The sequence below is a fragment of the Neofelis nebulosa genome, chromosome 3 (genome assembly GCF_028018385.1).
Source record: "Neofelis nebulosa isolate mNeoNeb1 chromosome 3, mNeoNeb1.pri, whole genome shotgun sequence".
Taxonomy (NCBI): domain Eukaryota; kingdom Metazoa; phylum Chordata; class Mammalia; order Carnivora; family Felidae; genus Neofelis; species Neofelis nebulosa.
Genome location: NC_080784.1, coordinates 145073505 through 145100044, shown reverse-complemented (window position 1 = coordinate 145100044; position 26540 = coordinate 145073505). Strand labels below are relative to the sequence as shown.

General features: G+C 39.2%; 1 protein-coding gene across 30 annotated transcripts in view; it reads right to left on the bottom strand.

Moving 5' to 3' along the window:
- The window catches only part of CCDC158 (coiled-coil domain containing 158), a 104141-nt gene that overhangs the window by 62296 nt on the left and 15305 nt on the right, over positions 1-26540 (bottom strand). For 24 of the 30 annotated variants that reach the window (XM_058722204.1, XM_058722205.1, XM_058722212.1 and 21 more), the window contains 9 exons: positions 22363-22580; positions 18212-18321; positions 17771-18098; positions 17339-17415; positions 16353-16463; positions 15157-15271; positions 8410-8529; positions 6225-6422; positions 4604-5086 (listed from right to left, as the gene is read on the bottom strand). In XM_058722204.1, coding sequence (XP_058578187.1) covers positions 4604-5086; positions 6225-6422; positions 8410-8529; positions 15157-15271; positions 16353-16463; positions 17339-17415; positions 17771-18098; positions 18212-18321; positions 22363-22580 — 1760 coding nt within the window. The remainder of the gene's footprint in view (positions 1-4603; positions 5087-6224; positions 6423-8409; positions 8530-15156; positions 15272-16352; positions 16464-17338; positions 17416-17770; positions 18099-18211; positions 18322-22362; positions 22581-26540) is intronic. The other 6 variants (XM_058722217.1, XM_058722218.1, XM_058722221.1 and 3 more) reach the window with 4 other exon arrangements.

The following is a 26540-nucleotide window of genomic DNA, read 5'->3' as shown; positions in this document are numbered from 1 at the left end:
AAATCCTTCCCTAGGCAATGCGGATTATCCTCGCCTCTCATGTGGATTCCTACGACTGCCTCTTAACTGGTCTCTGTATTGGTAAGCCTTCCTAGGATGAAACCCCCTTACCAGGACCTAGGTCTGCAATACCCACATGTGACCATTGAGCACCTGAAACGTAGCTAATCTAAGGGGAGATGTGCTACAAGTGGAAAATGCACTGGATTTCAAGGACTTCATATTAAAAGACAATGTAAAATACCTCAATAATTTGTTACATTGATCGCAATATAAAAATATCACCATATTTGACATATATTGGTTAAATAAAAGTCCTTTCATCTGTTTCTTTTCAAGTGTCTACTAAAAAATTTAAAAATTCTATATGTGGCTCATGTAATTTCTAGTGGACAGAGCAGGCTTAGATCCTTCCAAGTTAACACCGTTCAAAAAAAAAAAACTTACTTTTTGGTCACCAGATTGTTCCCCCAAAGTAAGACCTGTCATCCAGAAATAGAATATTAGCTAATGCAGTTTGTACAGTAGCAGTTTCAACGTAGAGGCCAATGCTGTGTTTGCAATGTAAACAGGTAACAGGCTTCCAGCTGCTTCAGAAAGGACTGGTGGAGAGCACAGGCCTCTCTCACTGCACAATCCCTGGGACAGCCTGAGGCATCACATGTATTGGGCATATGCTACCCTGTTCCACCTCATGGAATCAGCTGATGGACTTTCAGTCCTTTCTTAGCCTTTTCAGAAAGGATCCGGCTTTGAGGGCCCGAAGCTCATCCTGGTTCTGTGCTGTCAGTGTGTGCAGGACCCAGCCTGAAGAGGTGAGAGAAACCATATGTTCTGGGGCTCGGATTCCCCTCCCTTCTGCTGCTTGGGCTGTGGAGGGAAATGGTTGTGGCAGTAAAGCTCAGGTTTCTACCCACATCCTCTGTGCCTGTGTGAAGCTCTTCTCACTGGAGGAATTTCCCTGAAGCTGTTCCTGCTCCACATTTGGGAACTGAAAACTAGTTTCCACCCTCTCCGATCTATCTTTGAATTCTCTGTCCAAACTTTGCCCCGTTAATCTACCCCAACATGGCCTTTGTCGTGTCACCTCCTCCTCTGTATCCAAAACCCTTAATGGCTCTCACACCATCTCTAGGCTGAAGCACACACTGAACTCCCCCTTCCTAGAAATACCTCATTCCTCCTCTTTGCCTATTTCAAGTCCCCGCTTCTCTATGAAGTCTTCATGAGCCACTGCGGTCACAGAGATCCATGCTGCTCTGGGGCCACTCTGATATTAGAAGGTGATGTGTGCTCTCTGGAAATGTATCTAAAAACACCGAGTCTCCGGCCTCATCCTAAACCTACTGTATCAGAAACCCTGGGGTGGGGCTCAGCAGTCTGTGTTTTAACAAGCCCTCCAGGTGACTCTGGTTCTGACTGAGAAGCACTGCCCTATATAATATTTACTCATAGACTGCCTAGGGTCAAATCCCAAGGTAGTGTTGCTCTCAGGTAAGTTATTGAGTCTCTCTGTCTCAGCTTCCACATCTTTAAGATGGGATAACAACAACATGCCCACCTCATTAGGTTTTTGTGAAGATTAAATTTAATTTTTAGGGTATAAGACTCAACAATTATAGGGTACAAGTCTCTTTTTTCCTTAACAAAAGGTACAACAATCTTCTTTTCTCCTCTAGTAGGTCTGTAAACCTATCTAAAGTTTTCATTGTAAACACTGGCCATTGAGAAGCCTTTATAAATCTCTTTCATGGTGAATTTGACCATCATAAAATATCCTCATGATATAATCAAGTAAAAACTTAAACACTAGGAAATCAAAACAATTTTATAATCAAGAAAACTTAAGCACTAGTTCTTTATGCAATGAACCTGTATATTTCCATAAGATTAAGTAACTATCATTGGCCCTACTTTTAGAATGAGGAAACTGAGTCATCTAAGGTTTATGTGATTTGTCTCCTTTTACTTACCAAGTCAGAGATACAGGTGATGTAAAGCTTGGGATATCAAATTTTACAATAATTCATCCAATCATATATTTGAGTACCTGCTGGGTGCAATGCATAAAAATACAGGGCAGGGGGTACAAAAATGAAAAAGATGTGTATCCTACTTTGAAGAGTCTGCTGTCTTATGGGGATGAGGGGACACTGCTGTTTAAACCCACTCAGTGCAACAGAGAATGTGACCAGGTTATGACAGATAGAGATAAAGAGCGATAAGGTTCTGAAGGAGAATGGGATGGGGGAAGGGAACATTTACTAAACATCTTCTGTAGACCTGGAATTAGGCTAAGTCCTTGATACCTATTTTCTCATTTAAGCCTCTAGTAACCAAGTAAAGTTATTGGGGGTATTTTGTTTGTTCTTTTCTTTGTCTTTCTTTCTTTTTTTTAATGTTTATTTTTGCGAGAGAGAGTGCACGTGTGTGGAGGAGGGGCAGAGTGGGGGACAGAGGATCCAAAGTAGGGTCTGCTCTGACAGCAGAGAGCCCAATTTGGGGCTCAAACTCACAAACCATGTGATCATGACCTGAGTCGAAGTCAGATGCTCAACCGACTGAGCCACTCAGGTACCCCTTTCTTTTTTTTTAGTTTTTTTTTTTTTTTATTTTAATTTCAGTTAGTTAACATACAGTACTGTATTAGTTTCAGGTGTACAATATAGTGATTCAACACTTGCCTATGACACCTAGTACTCATCATGACAAGTGCTCTCCTTAATCCCACCACCTATTTAACCCATCACCCACTGACCTCCCCTCTGGTAACCATCAGTTTGTTCTCCTTACATAAGAGTCTGTTCTTGCTTTGTATGTCTCTTTTTTTCCCCCTTTCTCATTTTGTTTCTTAAATTCTGCATATAGGTGAAAGCATATAATACTTGTCTTTCTCTGACTTATTTTGTTTAGCATAATATTCTCTAGCTCCATCCGTGTCATTGCAAATGGCAAGATTTCATTCTTTTTTATGGCTGAGTAATATTCCATTGTATGTATATATCACATTTTCTTTATCCATTCATCAATATGTATTATTTATATATTTATGATGCTGCCATAAATACAGGGATGGATGTATCCCTTTGAATGAGTGTTTTTGTATTCTTTGGGTAAATACTCAGTAGTAAGATTTCTGGATCATAGGGTAGTTCTACTTTTAACTTTTTGAAGAATTTCTATACTGTTTTCCACAGTGGCTGCGCCAGTTTGCATTCCCACCAACAGTGCACGAGGGTTCCTTTTTCTCCACATCCTTGCCAACACCTGTTGAAGAAATCCCAGTCTTGTAAAGTGGGTTAAAAATGCACATGCACAACTTCTGCCACCAAGCACTGTTGGTGGGAATGCAAACTGGTGCAGCCACTGTGGAAAACAGTACAGAAGTTTCTCAAAAAGTTAAAAAAAAAAATAGAACCACCCTACATAGAGCAATTGCCCTACTGTGTATTTACCCAAAGAATACAAAAATACTAGCGGCACCTGGGTGGCTCAGTTAGTTAAGCGTCCAACTCTTGGTTTCAACCCAGGTCATGATCTCAAGGTTTGTGAGTTTGAGCCCCACATTGGGCTCTGAGCTGACAGCGCAGAGCCTGCTTAGGATTCTCTCTCTCTCTGCCCCTTCCCCACTTGCATGCTCTATCTCAAAATAAACAAAAAAAAAATTTAGAATACAAAAATACTAATTCAAAGGGATACATGCGCCCCGAAGTTTACAGAAGCATGATCTACAATAGCCAAGTTATGGAAACAGCCCAAGTGTCTATCGATTGATGAATGGATAAAGAAATGTGAAATATACATACAATGGAATATTACTCAGACATAAAAAGAATGAAATCTTGCCATTTTGCAATGACATGGATGAAGCTAGAAAGTATTACACACTGAGCAAAATAAATCAGAGAAAGACAGATATTGACTTCCCTCATATGTGGAATCTGACAAAAGAAAGGGGGGAAAAAGAGAGAGAGAGAGAGAGAGAGAGAGAAAGACAAAGCAAGAACAGACTCTTAAGTATGGGGACAAACTGATGGTTACCAGAGGGGAGGCGGATGAGGGGGATGGTTAAACGGGTGATGGGGATTAAGGAGGGCACTTGGTGTGATGAGCATCGGGTGATGTATGGAAGTGCTGAATCACTATATTGCACAACTGAAACTCATATTACAAAATATGTTAGCTGTTCTTTTTTTTTACAGATATGGAGGCTAAGATTTAGTGAACAATGCAGTGTTTTATAGTCATTGAGTGGTGAGAGATGGGATTCAAAGATGGGTCTATCTGAAGAGGCAGAAAATACTTCAAACTGTGGGATCAGAAATGGCTTCATGAGGAACCTGGATTTTCTGATTTTTTTTTCTCTCTCGTATCAGTAGTCCTGAACCAGTTTGGGGCCACCCACTCCTTCTGGAATCTAATAAAAGTATGGATCCTTTCTCACAAAAACACACAGATGCACTCAGACACAATTAGTTTCAAACAAGCTCAGAGGGTTCACAGGCCCTCTTCACAGAGCCCCTCCTCAGTGACTTGAGTCAAACTTCCTTAATGAGGGGAAAGCTATTTCAGAAGCTAAGCCACAAAAAAAATCTCTACAGACCTTGAATTCCTGTAGCTCCAGTCTCCTATCATTGATCTCCTTTTCGAGCTGAGCCTTTTCCACTTGCATGGCACCAGCTGTTCGTCCATGCTGGCCAACCAGCTGTGTCATGTTTTCGATCTGCTGTCGCAAAATCTCGATCACCTTGTCCTTCTCTGCCATCTGGAGCCTGAGGGCCTCACACTCCGTCTGCACGTTTCTGAGGTGATCTCCCTCCGTCTTCAGGTGCTGCAGCTCCTGCAATTTCAAGTCCACCCGGGAGCGCAGCTTTGTGATCTCCGAATTGGTAGCCTCGATGGCTCTCTCTTTTTCCTGGAGGGAAGCTGTCAGGTCCGAAACGGTCCTCTCTGAGCTCTCCAGGGTCATTTTCTTGGCGGTCAACTCTTCGACCACTTTTCGGAGCATCTCTTTGGTGGATTCAAGCTGAGCAGTCAGGGAGGACACTTTTTCTAGACTTTCGTTCTTTCCCTGAATTGCCGCCATCTGATTGTTAAAGAAAATTTCATGGATTTGGGCAGATAGGTAGAGGCACCCTCAAGAGATATAACAAGCTAGCTCACAAACATGAAATCATGGCTCAGATAATATCTACTTAGACTAACTCAAATCGTTTTGCTGCCAGAACTCCGTACAGGCCACAGACCAAATACAGTTAATGAGACCAAGGTGGAGAGAACTTCATTAAGTAACAGTGCTCCTCCAGAATGGCTTTCTAGTGTGGGAGCTTGGGAAGTTTCCTCTGAGGATGTTTTCTGTAACAATTTAACTTAGGATAACACTGGCGATAGGGGGAAGCATGGTAGGGTGACAACTGCCCTTCCTCACGATTTCCCTCCAATGTGCCCCTTAATTCTACCCCTGAGGGAAAAGTGAGTAACGGCTTGTATGCAACATGCACTTACCTTCTCAGGTCTTGTTTGGAAAAGAGTTAAGAATCTAACTCCCAGTGTCTCCTGTCACCTTTCTTCTTGCCCAGCTTGGGCCAAAGAGTAGGAAAATGGCTTTGCCTGGATTTTAAGCCAAGACTGGTCTCTTTGGTTTGCTTTCACATTTGGGGGAACTTAGTCTTTTGTGGGATGCTTTTTATGTCTCTGTGGCAATAAGTGGCCCTGGAACCACGTCCCTTCGGTACCAAAGGTATGGTGCTGTTAATAAAGCAGTCAATGTTTTGTTACTGCTGCACTGAAATGCAGTGCAACCATCTTGTGCATCTATCAGTCTTGCTACATCTCGCGCACCAATCAGTTTGGGGGAAAACCAAAACCAGAAAACATGACGGAAACCTTCAACCCTGCTGTTCCTTAGATGTCCCTATGGTTTGATGCTTTTCTGAAATAAGCAACCATTAGGTTGCCAATGTGTACGTGAAAATAAAAAGGCAACTGGATGGGAATTTCATTAGTCAACAATGAATGAAAAGGAGATAAAGCTTAACATTTTAATCAGTGGTCAAAAATATAGAAATAAGCAACAGGTTTTTATGACTTGCTCAAAGAATCCATAGCTCTATTTCAGAGCTGTTCCTAGGCCCATACTTTTTTTTTTTTTTTTTTTAAGGCTCTACCAACACACATTTTTCCCTGAGAAGAGCCTGGGGAAGCCATCCCGGGCTGTGCCTGACCTGCCGCTCCATCTGGCCCTGACACTCGCTCTTCATGGCCTTGAGGAGGGCTTCCAGGCGCTGCAACTCCATGTTCCTATCATCCAGCTCCCGCCGCAGGTGGTCAATGGTGATGCTGTTGCCCGTGTCCCGGTCCCACAGCCGCTTATTCTGCTCCTTCTCCAGACTCAGCTCCTTCTCTCTTTTATGCAGATCAGCCTACAAGAAGTGAGGTGTGTCCCCCGATTTGTATTAAATAATTCAAGAAAAACTCTTATTTTCCTTATATCATCTTTGGAATTTTTATATGATTTGAGAAGCCTCTGGTTGTGGAATCTTATTTTTTTTAATGGCTTAAGAACAACTATTTCCTAGAAGAACATGGTAGCAGTTCGCTTACTTGTAATTTCTAGCATCACAAGTAAATCTCAATGGACTAGTCCCCAAATAGTATGAAACTAAAAGGAGAACACAGTAGATTTTTAAAGTCGTCCTGTTTTTAAGGTTTGGGTTTTCTAGCAAAGGCATTATGCCTCACACCAAGTGTGCTCCTGTAATAAAGAAATGCTCAAAAGCTTGAAAGAATAGCAACAGTCTTTGGCTAACTGCTTCAGAAATGGCAGAACAGTGTTTCGTACTGAGAGGGGAGCGGAGTAGCAGTTGGCTATGAACAGAATTCTGTTCCTCTTCCACAGCTAAAAAAAAATACATAGTGTTTACTGACAGCGAACACTCAATATAATGGGAGAAACAAAGACAAAGGAAAAAGTAAGACACAGACACAAAAAACTGGAAGTGGTTTGTCATTAAAGAGACACAGCTAAGCAGGGCACCTGGTGGCTCAGTTAAGCATCCGACTTCAGCTCAGGTCATGATCTCCTGGTTCATGAGTTCAAGCCCCATTTTGGGCTCTGTGCTGTCAGAGCCCCTCTCTCTCTGATCCTCTGACCCCCTCTCTCTGTTCCTCCCCCCCCCCCCCCCCGCTCACACTCTGTCTCTAAAATAAATAATTTAAAAAGAGAGACCCAGCTAAGCCAAAACAGAAAGAAATCACTGAGATCAAAATTCTTCAAGAAGGCATTTGAGTCGGACCTTATGACCAGCTTGGAAATGCAGAGATCAGGAAGCAGGGACTGGTAAGGTGGATGTGTGATTTGATTGGAGTACTGGGGGCATGTAGAGAGAAAGGATCAGAAAGGTAAGCTGTGGCCAGATTAGGAACAGTTTTGAAAGGTATAGATGGAGTCTGACTTTTATGGGGAAAATAATTTTGGAGTCATAATGACATAATCAGAGTGGTATTTTAGAAGATGTGTATGGCAGCACTTTACAGGCCAGACCGAAGAGGGGGAAAACTGGAGGTAGGAACCCTAGTAAGGAGACGTCGCCCTGCTCCAGGTTAAATGAGGGGCTTGAACCAAGGGGTAGTGGTGGTAAGAATGAAAAGGAGGGGAGGGTTTTCAAGGTCTTTCAAACAACCTGAAAGATTTTCAAATTAGATCTGAGGACTTGGGGACACACGCAATAGGAGGGAAAGATGTGAAGGACTATCCCAAGGTTTGGAGCTGGTCACACACAGCTGCCGGCTCTACCTTTAACGTTTTGCTCCTCAAACCCCGTGTCAGCCTATGAAGGATGGCTCCACCAGCAGAGGGCACTATACCCTACAGAGGGGTCTGGGAGTGAGAAGTGTATTCTACTGTACTGCCAATATCACATATAGGAATACCAAACATCTCCTTTCCTAAATTTCTTACCCTACAGTACCTCTGACAGAGGGCACAGGTTGCTTCACTACTATTGGGATCCTATTTCCTTTCTTTAAAATAATTTTTTTTTAACCTCAACTTCCATTCAAATGTTCTGTACACACGTGTCTGTGTTTTGAATGTTACTTGGCTTGAAAACAAACACTCCATACTACCTCGGTTTAGTAGAACACATTTATCTAATTGAAAGATGGGTCAACTGAAGACTAGCTTCACCTAATTTATAAGCTTTAACAGTTCTGCTTAAGGAAAACAAAATAGGTAAAGTTTAGAACATTTATATTCAAAACTTGAACAATGTCAAGATATTCTGTTGTGTATGTATGCACAAATGTTTTGTAAAATTTGTAATTTTATAAATAAAACCAGTTTTATGAAACATTTTGGTGAGAAACTTCCTAGAATTAATCTCATTCATATTTAGAGCATAGTCTTACCAACAGCTTTTGAAGCTGATCGTCCAAATTTCCTGATTCCTGACTGAACTGATCACGTTCTGTCCGTGCCTCAGTTAGCTCAGAGTTGGCAAGGACTAACTGCTTTTCGAGCTCTTCTATCTAGAAGGAAAGCAGAAATCAATCTATGTTAGTGGGGAATATAAAATAAATACAGAATATAAAATAAATATAAAATAAATACATTTTGGGGGCAAAAATAAAAGCTTACTATGATATGTTTTGCAAAGTTTTCTAAACTTAAGATCTATGTAGAATTGTAAGAGGGAAATTAGCCAAAATGAAATATTTGATGCTGTTAGATATGGGCACTGTTTGTAATCTCTCTTTTTCACACCATTCAAGGTTTGTCTCCTTTGAGTATGTGTTCTGTCATTTGGTACTTAAGGAAATTTGGTGTGGCATAAATAACATTGTATACAGCCCACACAAATGACATGCATTATAGGCAGAAGAGTTATTTTGTTTTAGAGTATCAGAGTTTCAATAATAAAAGGCATCGAATATGCAAGGTAGGCTGAGGTTAAGATCTCAGACAATGGAGACTCCAGGTTTGGATTTTAGCTGAGCCACACAAATTCATAATTTAGGTATTGAGATATTAAAATAACGGGACCATGTTGCTACTTAGTGTTATCACTAAAATACTACTTCCACAACCAGTAAAAAGAAATCCCTGGTATCTGCATAAATGCTACATATTCCTTCTTACTTCTAAGGCATCTATTCAATAGGCTTCCAGATTTATTATGTCAAGAATAAAACTTATTGGTTTGGATAATGAACTGTGATTAAAATTTCTTCGAGAATATATGAGCAAGAGTAATTTTTTCTTGATGAGTCTCTATTTTTACCTGGACCAGGTTCATTTAAGATCTTCATTTATTAATTCAACACATACTTAGTGCTTATATGAACACACATATATGCAACTACCTCTTTGATAAATGCTAAGTATGGATACACAGAATTTATATACCTTTCTGTATATACAGAATCATATACCTTTAAAAAAGTAGATTATATAGGCTCATCAAACAGTTTCACATTTGCCTACAGAGTAGAATCAGAGCCCGCAAGGATTGGAATATACATTTTAATATTTGCCTCGGATATATTTTAAAACTGGCTTTACATTTGACTGTATGTTAGATATAAACAAGTATTTCACAAGAATGAAATATAAAACATTAGGCTACAGCAGAAATGTGTTAATAGGTTCTACTAATCCTATAAAGGAAATTCTTGCACTCTGGCACTCCTTTGGAGGCATATATGGAAAAAAGCCATACAACAACTCCACCTCTGTGGCATGAGTAGCTTCTTAAGGAAAATGGATGAACAGTGTCAGTTGTTATGATCCCTTGAGTTCTATTATTATTGGGAAAGACTAAGTCAGCACACACTTAGTAATGGCATTAGGAATACTTACGGAAAAGCCCGCAAACTTTTGTTTTGTATATTTGTGGGTGGACAAATATAATCAGAGAGGCAACATGATCAGGCTAAGAGCCAAACACCTTAGGTTCTGGTAGAGGTGCTGTCACATAACCTCTCTGAGTCTCAATTTTTTTCATCTATAATTTGAAAAAAGTAATCTAGAAGATCTTTCAAACCCCCTTTTTTTTTTTTTGCACGAGAAGAACAGTATTAATAGAGCTGAAATTCTATAATTTCCACCTGTCTTTGGAAACAAAGTATGGTCAAAGAAACCATATTTTGAGCTATACATTTAATAAGAACAGTTTCAACTTGAACAGTTTCAACTTGAAGAGTTGCTCATATGACTAAAACAAACATTTTCTAGTCTGAGCTTGGCATAAAACTATTTTCTCTTTGAGCAAAGTATTTGTAGATGTGCTTTAAAAGCTTAAATTAAGACTTGCTATTTTGTCTGTTGTCATTAAAAAAAAAAAGTTCTGGATGACCACTTGATAACATCAAACTAGATGGTGAAAATCTATGAGGCCAAATCTTTAAAAAGGAAAGGAAGAAAGGAACAAAGAAAAAGAAAAGAGCCAAGTCTTCTCTTTTGTCTAAGTCTACTGAGCATCAGAAGTTCCTCCAGACCCCTGCAGGAACATTGGTTTTGTACTTGTCAGTACTGACTCAGCTGCTATAGCTCTGCTTTTACCTTTCACTTTTTAGAATAAAAATATTTATGTTAGTTAATCGATCACAAAGATAAATGGAGAGTGAAAGGGAAAACCACTGACGTAGCAGCTGAGCTGATACAAACAGCTGTACAAAACACCTCAAAGCCTTTTGAAATGTCCAGAATAAATATTTACTGACATCTGAGATATATCAAAGGTTTTTTCTTTTTCTTTTCTTTTTCCATAGCAGCACTGGTTTTCCCTTTCACCATCTATGAATCTACTTTTTGTTTTAGATCACTGGACAAATACTTGGATCTCACTCTAATCTTTACAGTAATTTTAGAGATGTTACCAATCACACCAAATTGTATCTTTTGTGTTCTGTGCTCAAAGACGGCACAGATGTTGGATAATGAGGGACGCTGCAGGTCAGCACGGAGGTGCATGGGCAGAACTATGCAAAGATGTTTGCACAGAATCTTCCTGCACGGTACAGAGCTCCAGCCAGTGCTACTAAATCTTTGCTTTTTGAGTATGAAATTCAGCCCCAAATGCTTTCAGAGTAGGAAAAAATAAACTTAGAGTCAAGATCATGAGAATTTTTGTTGTCAAAAAGCGAAAGTTAAGAGTAAAGCCAAATCTACAGAGCCAATAGTGACAGCTTCTACTGGTCCAAATTCGTAAAGGGGGATTCTGGAGGCTCTCCTAAAATGGAAAGAGAAGAATAGAAAAAAAGCATTACAGTAGAACACTTATGCAAGCTATAAAAACTACATCTACAATTTTCTTTGAAATACAGTTTCTATTTTCATCAATATGAAAATACTTCTGTTATTCTGAAGAGACACACGGCCCTAGCGAGTCTTCTCTCAATTTATGCTTTTTAGTTAGAAAAGTTTGGTTCAGACCTATCACATCATCATTTTTTTTTAAATAATAAAGATTTTTTTTTCTGAAGGAATCTGACCTCAGGAGAAAACACTAATACTGTCTCTCGTAAAATATGTTGATGCGTGGTATCAGCACACTCATGTTTCTTTTCACACAAATCTCACTTTTAATCATAGTTTTTACCTATTATTCTCTTTGGCTTTTTTACCTTATTGTTATTTGGATAGTGTATACTAAACTGTTCACACAAGCAGTAGAAAATAGATTTTAAAGTTCTCAAAGGCTTTAGAAATGTAGAGTCAAGGTACATGACAATGAAAAAAATTAAACAGAAGAATTTGTGGTTTTTAGATTTTGTATTCAATTCATTACAACAAAAACATTTCGTAACAATAGAATTTTTCAGGGCCCCCAAAATGAAATCCTTCTGTTAATTAGCTTGATCTCTCCTGCTCAGTTGCACCATGTACTGATGACATTTCAGGCCAAAGTATATTCAACTCTATAGTAAGATGACAGATAATCCTCTGTCAGTGTTCCCTGACTAAAGGGAGTTACTATTAAGAGAGCCCAGTTAACCACCATCTAGGTACCAACTCCACAGGTTCAACATGTTATGAATCTCAGTGATCTGGATTAAAAGTAGCTAAGCTAATACATACACCCTTCTTTCTATTCAATGTTGACTGCTTAAGGCTAACAACATTATTAGCACTCCACTGTTTACATTAGGGCAAAATAAGATAACTATTCTAACCTTCTACTATATGTATCATTGTATATGTATATGGCCTCAAAGCATTCATATGAAAAAGTCTACAGTCATTCATCAGGATGCTTATGCTTCTACGATGCCAAAGAGATAAATATTTATAAAAATTCATAAACTATTTTGTATTCCTTATATGTAACTACATTTCTCACCATGCTGAAATTTAGAGTTGATAAGTATGGTGCTGTATACAGACTGTACGTGAATTAGCAAACAATGGGTGATAGCTTATGGAGGGGTAATTTTTCCAAGCAACATTTTTCTGTTACAATGGAAAGTTACATATAGCACTTTCAAATTATGTAAGGAGACACAAGTAAGTTGAGTTTTGCTTAGTACTTCACAGCTTTTCAAAGAGTTTGTCAATAAACAATGAATATTCAATCTGTTCAAAATGGGTTGAGTAGTGCTGAGTATCAGTCAGTGGATTGGGCTATAACACAACAGCTCTCCCATCTAGTCTCTCACTGCTGGGACTTTCTGGGCTCACTTCTGCCAATGTGCCTGCCTCCACCAGACCAAGTACTAGAGCCTCTTTCTGCCCCATGCTGTGCTGAAAGCAGGCCCATCCTGCAAGGCGACATCAAGACCTTTCATGCAGGCTTGGTTTGCCCAGAAAGGGGTGGACATTCCTGCTATCAACCTTCAGGGGAAAAGCTCACTTTGAGAAAAGAAACTAGAACACAAAAAGCAGGGCTCAGAGAAGCAGAAAAAAACAAACATTTCTCTCTAGGCTTCTGTTTGTTGGTTTAGCCTCTAAGCAGTCCAAGATTCCTGAAGGCTACTCTTAAGTGGCAGTGGTTGAAATGACCTTGACACAAGGATTTTGGCTAAGAGTTAAGCATGCAGTCTAGTAAGGCAGTGTTATTCAAACTGCAAGGGGGCCAGTGAATCATGGTATCAACTTAGTGAGTAAAAATATCAGCATCTGAAGAGAACAGAGAAGAGCCAGCATCACATGTAACCGGGGTAAATACTGTTCAGTGAAAGTTGCTTCAGTTAGTATGTGTGTAGTAGATAGATCATAAGGTAAGCTATTTCTTACTGTGGGTAGTGATCAACAATTGTTTAAAAGCCAAGGCTGTAAGAGCATCTAAATCTCATAACTGAGATTATATAGTATCATGTTACTCTTTATTGTTTTAGAATTTAGCGAAGTCATGTCTAAATTTTCCATTCTTATTTTGACTGTGCCACAGGGAACGAAGGTCAGGGTTTTACATTCTGTGCTTGTACTCCACTCGAGAACCAAGGAGGAACAGCCCCCTCCTGTGGCCAGCACAGGGGTGACAGCGGTAATTAAATGAGGGGCTGCCATAGGAGGGCAAATGTCTGGAAGAATTAGTGCTGCGCCGCTCTGGAAAACAGTGTGGAGGTTCCTCAAAAAATTAAAAATAGACCTACCCTATGACCCAGCAGTAGCACTGCTAGGAATTTACCCAAGGGATACAGGAATGCTGATGCATAGGGGCATTTGTACCTCAATGTTTATAGCAGTACTCTCAGCAATAGCCAAATTACGGAAAGAGCCTAAATGTCCATCAACTGAGGAATGGATAAAGAAATTGTGGTTTACATACACAATGGAGTACTATGTGGCAATGAGAAAGAATGAAATATGGCCCTTTGTAGCAACGTGGATGGAACTGGAGAGTGTGATGCTAAGTGAAATAAGCCATACAGAGAAAGACAGATACCATGTGTTCACTCTTATGTGGATCCTGAGAAACTTAACAGAAACCCATGGGGGAGGGGAAGGGGAAAAAAAAAAGAGGTTAGAGTGGGAGAGAGACAAAGCATAAGAGATTCTTAAAAACTGAGAACAAACTGAGAGTTGATGGGGGGTGGGAGGGAGGGGAGGTTGGGTGATGGGTATTGAAGAGGGCATCTTTTGGGATGAGCACTGGGTGTTGTATGGAAACCAATTTGACAATAAATTTCATATATTTAAAAAAAAAAGAATTAGTGCTGCGATATTCAACTGCTTCTTCCCATGTGAAGTGTTTTTCTGGTACTGTTACCCCGTAGAATTGGGCTATATTTTAGGGGAAATCTGGCAGCTTCCTTATATTCTATTTCTTCCCCATCACCTAAGGTGTGAGAAATCAGCTAAAAGCAACGGTTAGAACTGAAGGCTCTCTTAGAGGTAGGATGACTTTTTGGCGAAACTGGGACAATTTGGAGATGAAAGGTGGTATTCACAAAACAGGACACTGGGATAGCAGGTGCAGACTGGACTGTTGCCGGCAAACAGGCATGTATAGTTGGTCGCCTTTCTCACATGCAATAAAGAACACGAGCTCCTCTGGATGGTAGCTCTTTGCTTATTTTTTAGGGTCTCTGACACTGCTTTACAAATGCCTGAGATTAACACAAGCATAAGCTCTGGATAAATGGTTGGTAATAATAGTGAATACCTTGTCTTTAGCTATGGAAAGTGAGAGAACAAAAAACCCCCAGAAAATCAAATATTCATTAATATCTGCTTTTAAAAGGAATTGTGTGATGAAAGATGATTTATCTTCCTAATTATTTTTTATTTAGACTAATCTTATTAATTTGGTTTGCTAGCCACACGATGATTAATAACTAGGAGTTGAAGTAAAACCTAGGAGGTAGGCCCCTAAAGTAGTAGGGGGGGACCACTTGGTACCAGAATACTTGTTAAAACTAAGCCTTGTAAAAATAATTTAAGTGGTCTTATTTTTAACTTACGTTTCTAGAAACTTACTTGTAAGTGTGCAAAACTTTCTTTTTCCAGAAATGAATTAATTTGAGCAAACAAGTTAAATTAAACTTGTTTACAATTTAACATATAGATATTTGGCATCCTCCTACTCCATCTTAAAAACTGCTTTTAATTTGATATTACTTTGATTCCTGATTTTCAAATAAACTATTTAAAAATGTGTAATTAAATCTGTGTATAATAGTCTGTGGTAACAGAGCAGCAAAATCTAATCTCACCTTGTCTTCATACAGCCTTTTGGCTTCCCTTAATTCAGAACGTAGCTGAGAAACAGTAGATTCCAGATCACTGAGTTGACGCATATACATTGAATTTTGGTTTCTTGCTTGTTCTCTAAGAAGGGTTTAAAAGGAGAATAAAAGCAAACAGCAAACTGAGACTAAGTGTGATATCTAAGAATACTCTAGCATTTAGATACTTCCACTAGTTCCTTTATATGGCATTGCTAGGCCAAAAGTCTGTTTTTGTTTCTTTGTTTTTGTTTTTAACGTTCACTCATCCATTTTTGAGAAACAGAGAGTACAAGCGGGGCAGGGACAGAGACGGAGACACAGAATCTGAAGAAGGCTCCAGGCTCTGAGCTGTCAGCACAGAGCCCGATGCAGGGCGAACTGTAAGATCATGACCGAGCTGAAGTTGGATGCTCAACCAACTGAGCCACCCAGGCTCCCCCAAAGTCTTTTATTTTCCAAAATTGCTTCCTAAAAGCTTCAGCTCAACAATGTTGTTAAGTGTTGAAGCTAGATGGTGTATATACGAGTTCATGCATACTATTTTCTATTTTTATATGTGATTAAAAATGTCCCTAGAAAAACTTCTAATACATAACCTCAAATTATAAAGTTATTTATATGTATACATATAAATATATACGTAAGTATATATACACACTAATGTGAGTGTGTTTGATTGGTCCTATCAGTTGAGATATGAACAATATTTAAAACATCCAATTCCAAGAGTCCTAAATACTTGCAATAATATTCCTTTTTTTTAGACAATTTTTTTTAATATTTATTTTTGAGAGACAGAGAGAAAGACAAAGTGTGAGTGTGGAGGGGGAGAGAGAGAGACAGACAGACACAGAATCCAAAGCAGGCTCCAGGCTCTGAGGTGTCAGCACAGAGCCCGACGCGGGGCTCGAACCCACGAACCGCGAGATCATGACCTGAGCCGAAATTGGATGCTCAACAATTGAGCCACCCAGGCGCCCCACAAATAACACTGCTTAGATGGTCATACGACATTATCATTTAAGTAATCTTCTCAATTCATTTAAATGTTAGAAAAGTTTTACTTTCTTGTGGAATCTGTAAGCAAAGTTTAAAAGATTTTAGGACACAACATAAATGAAATAGTATCTCTAAAATGAAGATAAATGGCTACCAATTTCAAACCACCAGGACACACATACTGAATGATTTCCAGTTGACTCTGGATGCTATTGGCTTGGCTTCGAGCACTGCTAGCTTTCTCGGTAAGTCCTGTTATTTCAATTTCATGTTCACTTATTAACTGCTCAATCCTATAAGAAGAATGTGGTGTTTGTTATTTGATACAAAACATTTTGTTTGACTATTACTTATTCTAAAAACTAATGATTTTCTTTGGGATGAGCACTGGGTGTTGTATGGAAACCAATTTGACAATAAATTTCATATATTGAAAAAAAAAAACTAATGATTTTCAACACTCTCAAATTCAGTATTTTGTTTTGACTTTGAATATGCTACTCATTTTAGGTTTTGGAAGTCAGATTTAAAAAAAAATGTTACAATGGTAATAAATTCCAAGTACTAAATATTATATGACACACCTAGGGAAGTGTCCTTTATGCCAAAATATTAGAAATACAAAAACAGGTTTTTAAATATTCACACTAAATCATAAAGACTTTACATCATAAAGCTATGCGTTAGGCTCAGGTCAGGTTTTGCCAACAAATGAATGACAAAGGCTCTCTCTTTGACCAAACTTAAGTCAGGCTCCTCTGAGGCCTCTTCTAGGTCTTGACTTTGGCACCCTTCACCCCTGCCCTTGGCCTGCTCAGGCTTAGTAAAAATCCCCCTGTCCTTGACGTGTCCTCTTAGTGATTTTCCATCCACTGCCCCTCTCACCTGCTCCTTGGCTGTAAATCCCTGCTTTCTTGGTTGAGGTGAGAGAGCTAAGGCTCAACTCTCTCCCCTAATGCAAAACTCCTACTACAATAGCTTTGAATAAAGTCTTCCTTAACCCTCTTAATAAGTATCAGAATAATTTTTCTTTTCACATGAATTTACCACAAACCTATGAAGAAAACTGCTTTGTTTCAGAACATTTTAGATTCTGGAATTTGTGATGAGGGACTGTAAACCTATGGTTTCTTCACTATGACTATCTATACTTCAGTCAGAAACCCACCTATCTTGATGTTGTCGAAGAAGCAGTTCTATTTTGTTCTGTGATTCAGACTTCAGTGCTTCAAGCTGCTCCTCTACCTAGTTATAAAAAAGAGACAATGATTTAGGGACTGGTAAATCTACATTTTGGAAAAGTTGGAGAGCTTCCAACTAAAGGAACTCTTTGGAAAGAAGCAAATAAAAGTAATACTGAAACTGAATACATTCTATCACTGTATTTCATTAGAGCGTTTACTTTGGTTATACTCTCACGAAGCCACACAGGCAAATCGAGCTAGTTCCCTTAATTTATTGAGAGATCATTGTAAATAACTTATTTTAGAGAACAAAAATGAGAACTTGCCTTACTTTTAAGAACTCAGAAAATTATACACCTAATACTATTCTCTTAATGGATTTTAACATAAAATTGAATAGTGTTCTCACCACTTACTGGAAATATCCTCCCTTTAAGATAAGATATCTCTGTGTCTAATTCTCTTAGGATTTTGCTAATAGCTGAGCCCATGTTGCGGAAGTGGAGAGTAGACACGCTGTCATGTTCATATATCTTCTTGCCTGAGGCTTCTTCAAAGTCAACTAGGACTGATCTGATATCTTGAAGCACTCCCTCATGACTCAGCATCATCTTTCTCAGCTGCTCTATCTGTGTGTTGCTATCTCTCAGCAAGTCCTCCTTAAGGCATTTGGCAGCTTCAAGTTCATGAACTGTATTTTGAAGCTGATTTCTTAAATCTTCCTGGGACTGACTCTCCCTTCGTCTAGGAAGTAGGTGAAAGAGAAGAAACAATATTGACAAAACTCATGTTCACACAAATAGTTTTATGCTACAAAGAGTCAAACTTTAAAATAATTTTAGGTAGCGAATCCCAACCTGATGTCAGCCATGGCATCTCTCTCCATTTGCATCTCTTGAAGTTTTGTTTGCAAATCAATGACGGATTGCCTTAAGTAAAACTTTTGTTTCTCATGCAATTCATTGCTCTGAAAAAAAAAAAAAAGCCACACAAATCAGTCTTCACCAGAGGAACATATTTCCTTACAGCTAATAATCTCTAAAAAAATCCATGTATTATTACTTTTATGCGTACTTCCTTCTCCTTTCACCATAGTTCAGGGTCTAATTAATCATACCTCACCTAGGTTACTGAACTATCTTAACTAGACTCAAAATTTGGCCCCTTTCAGAATCACTTCTTTACTTAACCAAAACACTATTTCTAAAACAAATCAGACCTCCAGCTCAAGATAGAGATAGAACGAAATTTTGTTCTTGAAAACAGGGAATTGGTTAAAATTCTGTAAACAGAAAAGTTGATCTAAAAAATTAAAAAGAAAGTCAATCCCCACCCCCAACCCACTTAAAAACTTGACAGCAGACAACCAGTACCCAAAATGCAAAGTGTTCTACTACAAAGAAATTCATTCAGATCTCTAAAATCAGGCACTGAGGCATCTTCCAGCATAATAACTGATGACAGCTAATCATCCCAAAGCCAAGCCATTGATTTCCGCCAGTGATAGAGAGCTTGCCATCAGCTTTTTTACTGCTCATCTTTGAGTATGAACAAAAGCAAACAAACCAACAAACAAATACCACTGAACTCCTGAAGAAAGATTATGAAATAAAAAAACAGAGACCAAGATTAAACAAAGAAACACACACACACACACACACACACACACACACACACACACAAAAGGACCCAAAGAATCAAAGTTATGAAGCAATGGAAGAACACTTTTTAAAACTTACATTTGCAGAGAAATTTGAGGGACATTACAGCTATAAAGAACGAAATACTATGCCAAAGAAGTGATCAGGGCAGAAGAAAGAGTTCTTGGAAATTAAAAATATACTTACACGCTAAAAAAGCTGCAATAGGAATGCTGGAAGTCAAGAAATGTCACCCCAAAGTAGGAAAAGTAGGTAAAACTTTTGAAAGAAAAGGTAAGAGACTTAGAGGGTCAACCTAGGAGACACTAATTGACTAGAAGGAGCTGCAAAAGAGAGAACTGAGAAAACAGAGGGAAAGAAACTATCAAAGAAAAAAACAACTGAATTCTTCAAAGCTGAAAAGTACATATCTGCAGACCAAAATGATCCACTGAATCCCCAGCACAGTGAATGAAAAAACTAAAACCCACAGCTGTGCACATTATGGTAGAATTTCAGAGACAGAAGAGCCTAAAGCCTCCAAAGACAAACCTCAATTAACCAAAAACATATCATCTACAAAGGAGCAAGTATCCAACATCTACTTCTCAGTAGCAATACAAAATTCAAGGACACAATATTTTTGAAGGATTGAGAGAAAATGACTGCTAACTTACCAAACTAAAGTCATCCTCAGAATGCAAAAATCCATAAAATGTATGTCCCATATACCCTTTCTCAAATTTCTGAAGATGTGCTTTGACTAAATGAAGAAGTAGATCAAGAAAAAGGAAGCCAGAAAAAGGTGAGCCCTGGAAATCATGGATCCATTCAGGAAAGCAGTGATAAGAAGAAAACAGTTCGTTATATGCAGACCTGAGGAGAAACTCACATAGACTGGAAAACAGGTCAGAAGACTCCTGAAGAGCCCTGGGTCAAAGGGGAATTTGAGAGAAAACCTACATGATGGTTCTTTAAGAAAAAAAAAAAAAATGACGATATGATAAAGGAAAACGGCACAAAGAAAAAGACAGGCAATTAAGAACCACCAGAGGGGTGCCTGGGTGGCTCAGTTGTTTGGGCGACTGACTTCGGCTCGGGTCATAATCTTGCAGCTTGTGAGTTCGAGCCCGTGTCGGGCTCTGTGCTGACAGCTCAGAGCCTGGAGCCTACTTCAGATCCTGTGTCTCCCCCTCTCTCTACCCCTCCCCTGCACACGCTCTGTGTCTCTCTGTCTCTCAAGAATAAATAAACATTAAAAAAAATTTTTTGCTAAAGAACCACCAGAAAAAACACTACACAGGAAAGGAAATGTAATAGGATCCTAGTGGATTCTGCAGTCGGCAATGTTTATATAGTCAATATATAGGGTTAAGGTCCTTTAGCTTTTCCTCTTATAGTCCAGGTGAATAACTACAGTATAGTCTGAACTTTGGATGGCAACAGTGCAAATGGAAACAGGTTTGAGAAATATATATGAGATACGCCGGACGGACATGGTGATAAAGTGATGCCAGTGAAGAGGTATCAAGAATAAGTGAGGTTTTTGCCTCGTGCTACTATGTAAGGGTGGCACCGCATATAGTTAGAAGGAACACTGGGACAAGAGTAGGTTTGGGGGCGAGATCACGTATACAGCTAGAAACGTTGAGTTCATAGAGCCTCAGAAACACCTCATGTAGAAATGTCAAGTAGGTACGTGGATACACTAACTGGTGCCAGAGCTAAGATAAGAGGTCTGTACTAGAAATGTAAGTTGAACAATCATTGGCATATAAACGGCAATAGATGCCATGGGAATCACTATGACTATTTTGGATGGTATTTTTGCGGGAACAAGAAACAAAATGAGTAAGCTCAAGGAAAATCAGGAGAGTGTGTTTCTTCTCAGACCCAGCAGAAAAGAGTGCTTCAAGAGGAAGAGGATAATCACCTGTGTCAAATGTTGCTGAAAAGTAAGAAAAGGAATGGAAAGCATGGTTGCTTACCCTACTATAGCACAGATCTCACTGTTGCTATCATTTTCTATTTAAATATCTCAGCCACAGACTATAAATGTGTACATAGAAAGGATGATGTCTTTTCCATCTTCATATACCCAGCACATCTGTTACACAGGAGGTTCACGCTAAATATTACAAGTATCCAAATAGCCCTGTTGTTCATTTAGTGATTTAACACACATTTACTGGGAGCCAATCAAGTGTCAAGATACTCTGTCAGAGGATGGATATGGAAAATAAATTCAGACACTGTTTACTTCATTGGTATCTCTGTGCTTCTTCCATCCATCTAACCAACCAACCCACCCACCCACCCGCTCTTTTTATCAGTGTATTTATCATAAGTATCATCACTATTTGTTTATATACCAGCTCCTCTTCAAGTCTATGAACCCCTTGAGTCCTACCTTAATCATCTTTGTACCCCTGTACGTAATACAATAGTATATAATTTTCAGCACTTAATACAGTTGTAGCTTTTCCCTTAAATGTGCTTATGTAGTCTGATGAGATGGAACAACATGTTAATGAACACAGTAACGTGTACTAAATACTACAACAGACATGTGCACATAGGGCAACAGCTGGACAGGGAATATACCTAATGCTGTCTAGGGGGAAGGATTCAAAGAAGGAAATGCTTGCACTGAGTTCTTGGTGGATAATAAGAATTTGCCAGGCGGACAGGGTAAAGAAGAGGTAACGGCCTGGACCAAAGTATGAAGCTCTAGAATAGCATGCTACATCCAAGGAAGAGCAAGTAGCTTCATACTGCTGGAACGGAGGGTACATTTGGGGAACAGGTAGGAGATGAGGCTCAAATGCACAAGAGAGGGGTTATATCATCAAAAGGCTTAGGATACAATGGTAAGTTTGACTTTTAGACTATAGACTACCGGAAACCAGTATACAGTTGTAAATCTGGCTAAAGCTGACCTCATTCCACATAAGGTCGACTTACAATTTTTAGCAAATAACTTCTATATACTATTTAGCTGTTATGTATATACCTACATGTAAAGGTCTATCCGTACAACTGCTTTGTAAAGAAAAACCAGGTATCATGATAGGAGGACAGCAGGCCTGAACCAGTTATTATAATTACAGATAAATGCCATTAATTATAACATTTTGAGCTATTCAAGTTTCATTAAAATTAGCCATGAAACCAAGGAATATGTATGGAAACTTTATGTGCCCAATTTTTAACACTGAAATAGAAAGCATAGGTCAAATTAATAACTTTAACTAATAAATCTATTGCTAAGTGTTTCTTCTAGGAAGTTTAGGTTCTGTTCCAAGGCAATGTGCCTCACTGTCATCCCCGAATGGCACGAAGTTCTAGAAGAAAAGAATGTAACTCACTTCATTTAGTCTTCTCTGCAGATCTTTGACTTGATGTGAATATTCTTCCAAAACACGTTCAATGTGTTCCTTTCCAGGGTAAGGGATAACTTTTCTAGGAGAATCAAGCTCCACTTCATATTTGGGGAAAAAAGGAATCTGTGTCAATGTCCCAGCTGAAGATGTGTTTTCAATTATTGTACCACGAATAGACGACATAAAAAATGGACTTGAAGAACCTAGATATTAAAGAATTCATCAATCAACTTAGTAATAAAACAATTTTATGGCAAACATCATCCCAGGTGATCTCCTTAGTGAACACTCAAGGGGCTCAAGGTCTCATGGCAGAAAATAGACAAGTAAAAGATTGGTAACAGCTCTGAGAGGACACAAGGTAAAAAGGAAGAGATCAGGGAGGAGGAGGGAGTTTTACTTGATAGCGATCAAGTGATACCTGAGCTTGAACGAGCCTTGCGGTATATTAAGGAGAAGAGGAAAGGCATTGTGGCAGTGGGAACACCACAGTTACTGGTGAGGAGGCTTGAGACAGCACTGCGTATTCCGGGTGACAGGAAAGTAGCAGCCAGATATGAGAACTAAAACATAGTCCAGATCATGAAGGGCCTCGTGGTCACGACAAGGAGTTTGAATTTCATCTCAAAAGCTTTGGGAAGTTATTAACGGATTTGAAAGTGAGAGAACAGTTAACTACGTCCGTAGTTTGAAAAGGCTCTCCGGCTTCAGCGTGGAGAATGCACTGCATGGAGATAAGCTGAAGGTAGAGAATCAAGTCCGAGAAGGCCTTCAACAATGCCGGCAAGAAATGGCAAGGGTCTACCCTGAAGTGGAGACTATGGTGACAGACACCAGGGTGTGGATTTGAGAAATACATGTGGTAAGTAAAAGACAGAGAGGTGTCAAAGATCTCTCTTGGGGTTTGAGCTTCAACATCAAGTAATGCTGTTTAATTTGTGCAGTTGAGGAGTATGATGTGCTTTAGAGATAAGGATTTGGGAGTCATCGGCATCTGAATTCTAGTGAATGCTTGGAGTCAATGGGATCATCCAGGGGCAGTGTACAGAGTGAAAACAGAAGAGGATCCAGGAGAAAATACCAATATTTAAAGAGAAGATGAAGGAAGTAAAATCTGGGAAGGTTCACAGAAGACCCACAAAGATATTAGAGAATTATATTCAAGAAACACCACTGGTTTTGACTGAGTGACAGAGAGAGTGTGAGATGAAAAGAAGCCTCCCCATAAGTAGGCCGAGAAACCCCCCAGCTGAACACATATACTACCTTTCACGTAAAAGGAAGGAGGTCTCAAAGTCAGACCCAAGAGTACAGAGGATGGTGTCAAGACCCACGGAGAAGTATTCGCAGGCCTGAGTCCTCATGAGGGGATGGTCAACCTGTGCCAGCTAGATTTCAGAATTGAGACGGACTGTGTGCCTGTTTACCCCATTTGGGATGGTTGTGTTGAGAGAGGTTATCCTATGCCTGCCTGCCACTGTATGTTGGCTGTCACAGGTCTTCAGATGAAAAAGAACTAAGGAGTTGTACTTAAGGACTTACAACTGAGGAGCTTTATCCATACCTGAATCTAATTTCAGTGAAGGGATTCTGGTCTCAGGGTGCCTAGGTGGCTCAGTGGGTTAAGGTCCCGCTCTTGATTTCTGCTCAGGTCATGGTCTCATGTTTGTGAGAAGGAGTCCTGTATTGGGCTCTGCACTGAGAGTGGAGCCTGCTTAAGATTCTCTCTCCTTCTCCTTCTGGCCCTCCCCACCCACCCACCCCCGCCCCCCCAGATTAAAAAATAAAAATAAAAAGAGATTCTGGCCTCTGAGTGGATGCTATAATGGGATGAGACTGTTAGGGCCCTTCTTGGGAGAGAGTGAATGAACTATGCATGTGAGAGAAATGTAAATAATTTGTGACCATAGGGCAAACTGTGGTGCTTTGAAAATATGTCCATAAATTCTTTGATACTCCTCCCTTGAATAGGTAGAGGTTAATTACCCTCCTCTTTGTAAGAAAGGAAAAATAAGAGTGTATGTGTTAAGCACATGCACATATCTGTGTGTGTGTGGGGGGCGGGTAGCAATTGCTTACTTTTGCAAAAGGACCACTGGAAGAGTAAAACAAACTCAAGAAAATGGTTATAGGGATATAGAGATAGGTGGAAATGGAGTGGAAGGAATAGGGATGGCAGCTAGACTTGACTGAATATACATTTTCATACAGTTTTTACTTTTGAGCCATACACATCATCCATATTCAAAAAATAAGCCAAAAGTGAATACTAATAGAAACAAATAAACCTAAGTGTACGGTAAGTTGATAACATAACTTCACACAGAAAGTAGTTCCTTCAAATAACTTTAGGACTCTGTTAGCGCTCTGACCGTGTGGCCTTAGCGAGCTTCACTTGGCAGGTAAGTTGTGAGTGGCGGCAGCGCTGTTGTAATTCTGGAACTATTTGGTATGTACTGTGGAAGAGAGAAAATGACTGAGTATACTGAAGGTTTTGGACACTGGAGTTTTCATGCAGGGGAGTTGCAGATTTGGAATGAGGGAAGATGAGGAACTCTGTGGTACTGGATTTGATTTTGCGTTTGTAGCCATGTGAACTTATGATTAAAAAAATCTATTTTGAAACTTCATCCACTGAATGCTCCCAGACAAAGTGATACTTCAGTAGCAATATGCACACCAGATTTTGGATTCTATATACTCCTCCCTACTAAAAGGACCCAGGGCTCCTTAGAGAAATGGCTCATTCGTGGGGAACAGGCCAAGTACATTTGAGAGTCTGGAACATTTTGATGGGCCAGAAAGCAATGAAGGGGGTCATGTTTTAAAAAGACACAGGGATGTGTAATTCTGCATTATTTTACTTAGAGACTCTGAATTGGAATAACATATAATTGTTTATTTAAAAAATTTAAAAAAATAAAAAGACACAGGACCTAGCTTAAAAGGACTGGCTAAATGTGATACAACTGAGCATCAGAAACAACAGTGGCACCGATGCATTCTAGCACTTTGAACTAAAGAACACTCTGTGGATCTGTAGTGTTAATAATTAAAGGAAAGCTTTTCTTCCCTGAAGGATGTCAGCTAGTAACTATGGTAAAATTAGAAAATCAACAATGTAATAATTGATTCAGGCAAGGATCTTCAATTGATCCTAAAACCATTGGATACAAAGCTATTTAGTACCAGGATATTCACAAACTCTTGCCAAGTGAGTTTAATCTGAATCTAAACATGAGAACCAATCAGAAAGATCTAGAATGTTGGATATTCTACAATACAACTAGACTCTTAAAGCCAATGCCAGCAGAAACAACAAAGGAGCAAGAATGAAGAGAACCACCACCAAATACAATCCATGATCTCTGATTACATTAAAAAAAAAAAAAAAAACTAATGAAAGCTTTTTATAGGGACAACCGGGTGAATTTTGATTTTTAATTTTTTTTTCACGTTTAATTATTTTTGAGATAGAGAGACAGAGCGTGAGCAGGGGATGGGCAGAGAGAGAGAGGGAGACACAGAATCTGAAGCAGGCTCCAGGCTCCAAGCTGTCAGCACAGAGCCTGACACGGGGCTCAAACTCACGAACCCTGAGATCATGACCTGAGCCAAAGTCTGACATTTAATTGACTGAGCCACCCAAGTGCCCCTGGGTGAATTTTAATATGAATGCATATCAGATGACACTGCACTGATAGTAAATTTCTCAGAAATGATAATGTGGCAATGTAGGAAATCATCCTTATTCTAAGGAGATGCATGTCAGATTTTGAGGCAAGAATCATGATGTCTTCAACTTCAGGTAAATGAAATACAAATTGTAGGTATAGACATAAAGCAAATACAATAAAATGTTGACAACTGCTGCATCCAGTCTAAGAATATATAAAGTATTCAATGTACTATTTTTCAATTTTTCAACAACTTAAGAAATTTCAAAACAAAATGTTGGGGTGGGGGAAGAAGTCACTGAACTTAGCAAAAAAGGGAAAATTTAGTCACGTTGGCCAGAGTGGTTTCATTGGATTATTGGGTTCACAAGTCATAAGGCAGTAGTTTGCAGAATGAATGGATGGTGAAGATGTGAAGACACTGAATACAAATCTTCATTCAGAAGCCATGGCTAAGAAGGCAAGAAGAAATAAAGGAGGACAGAT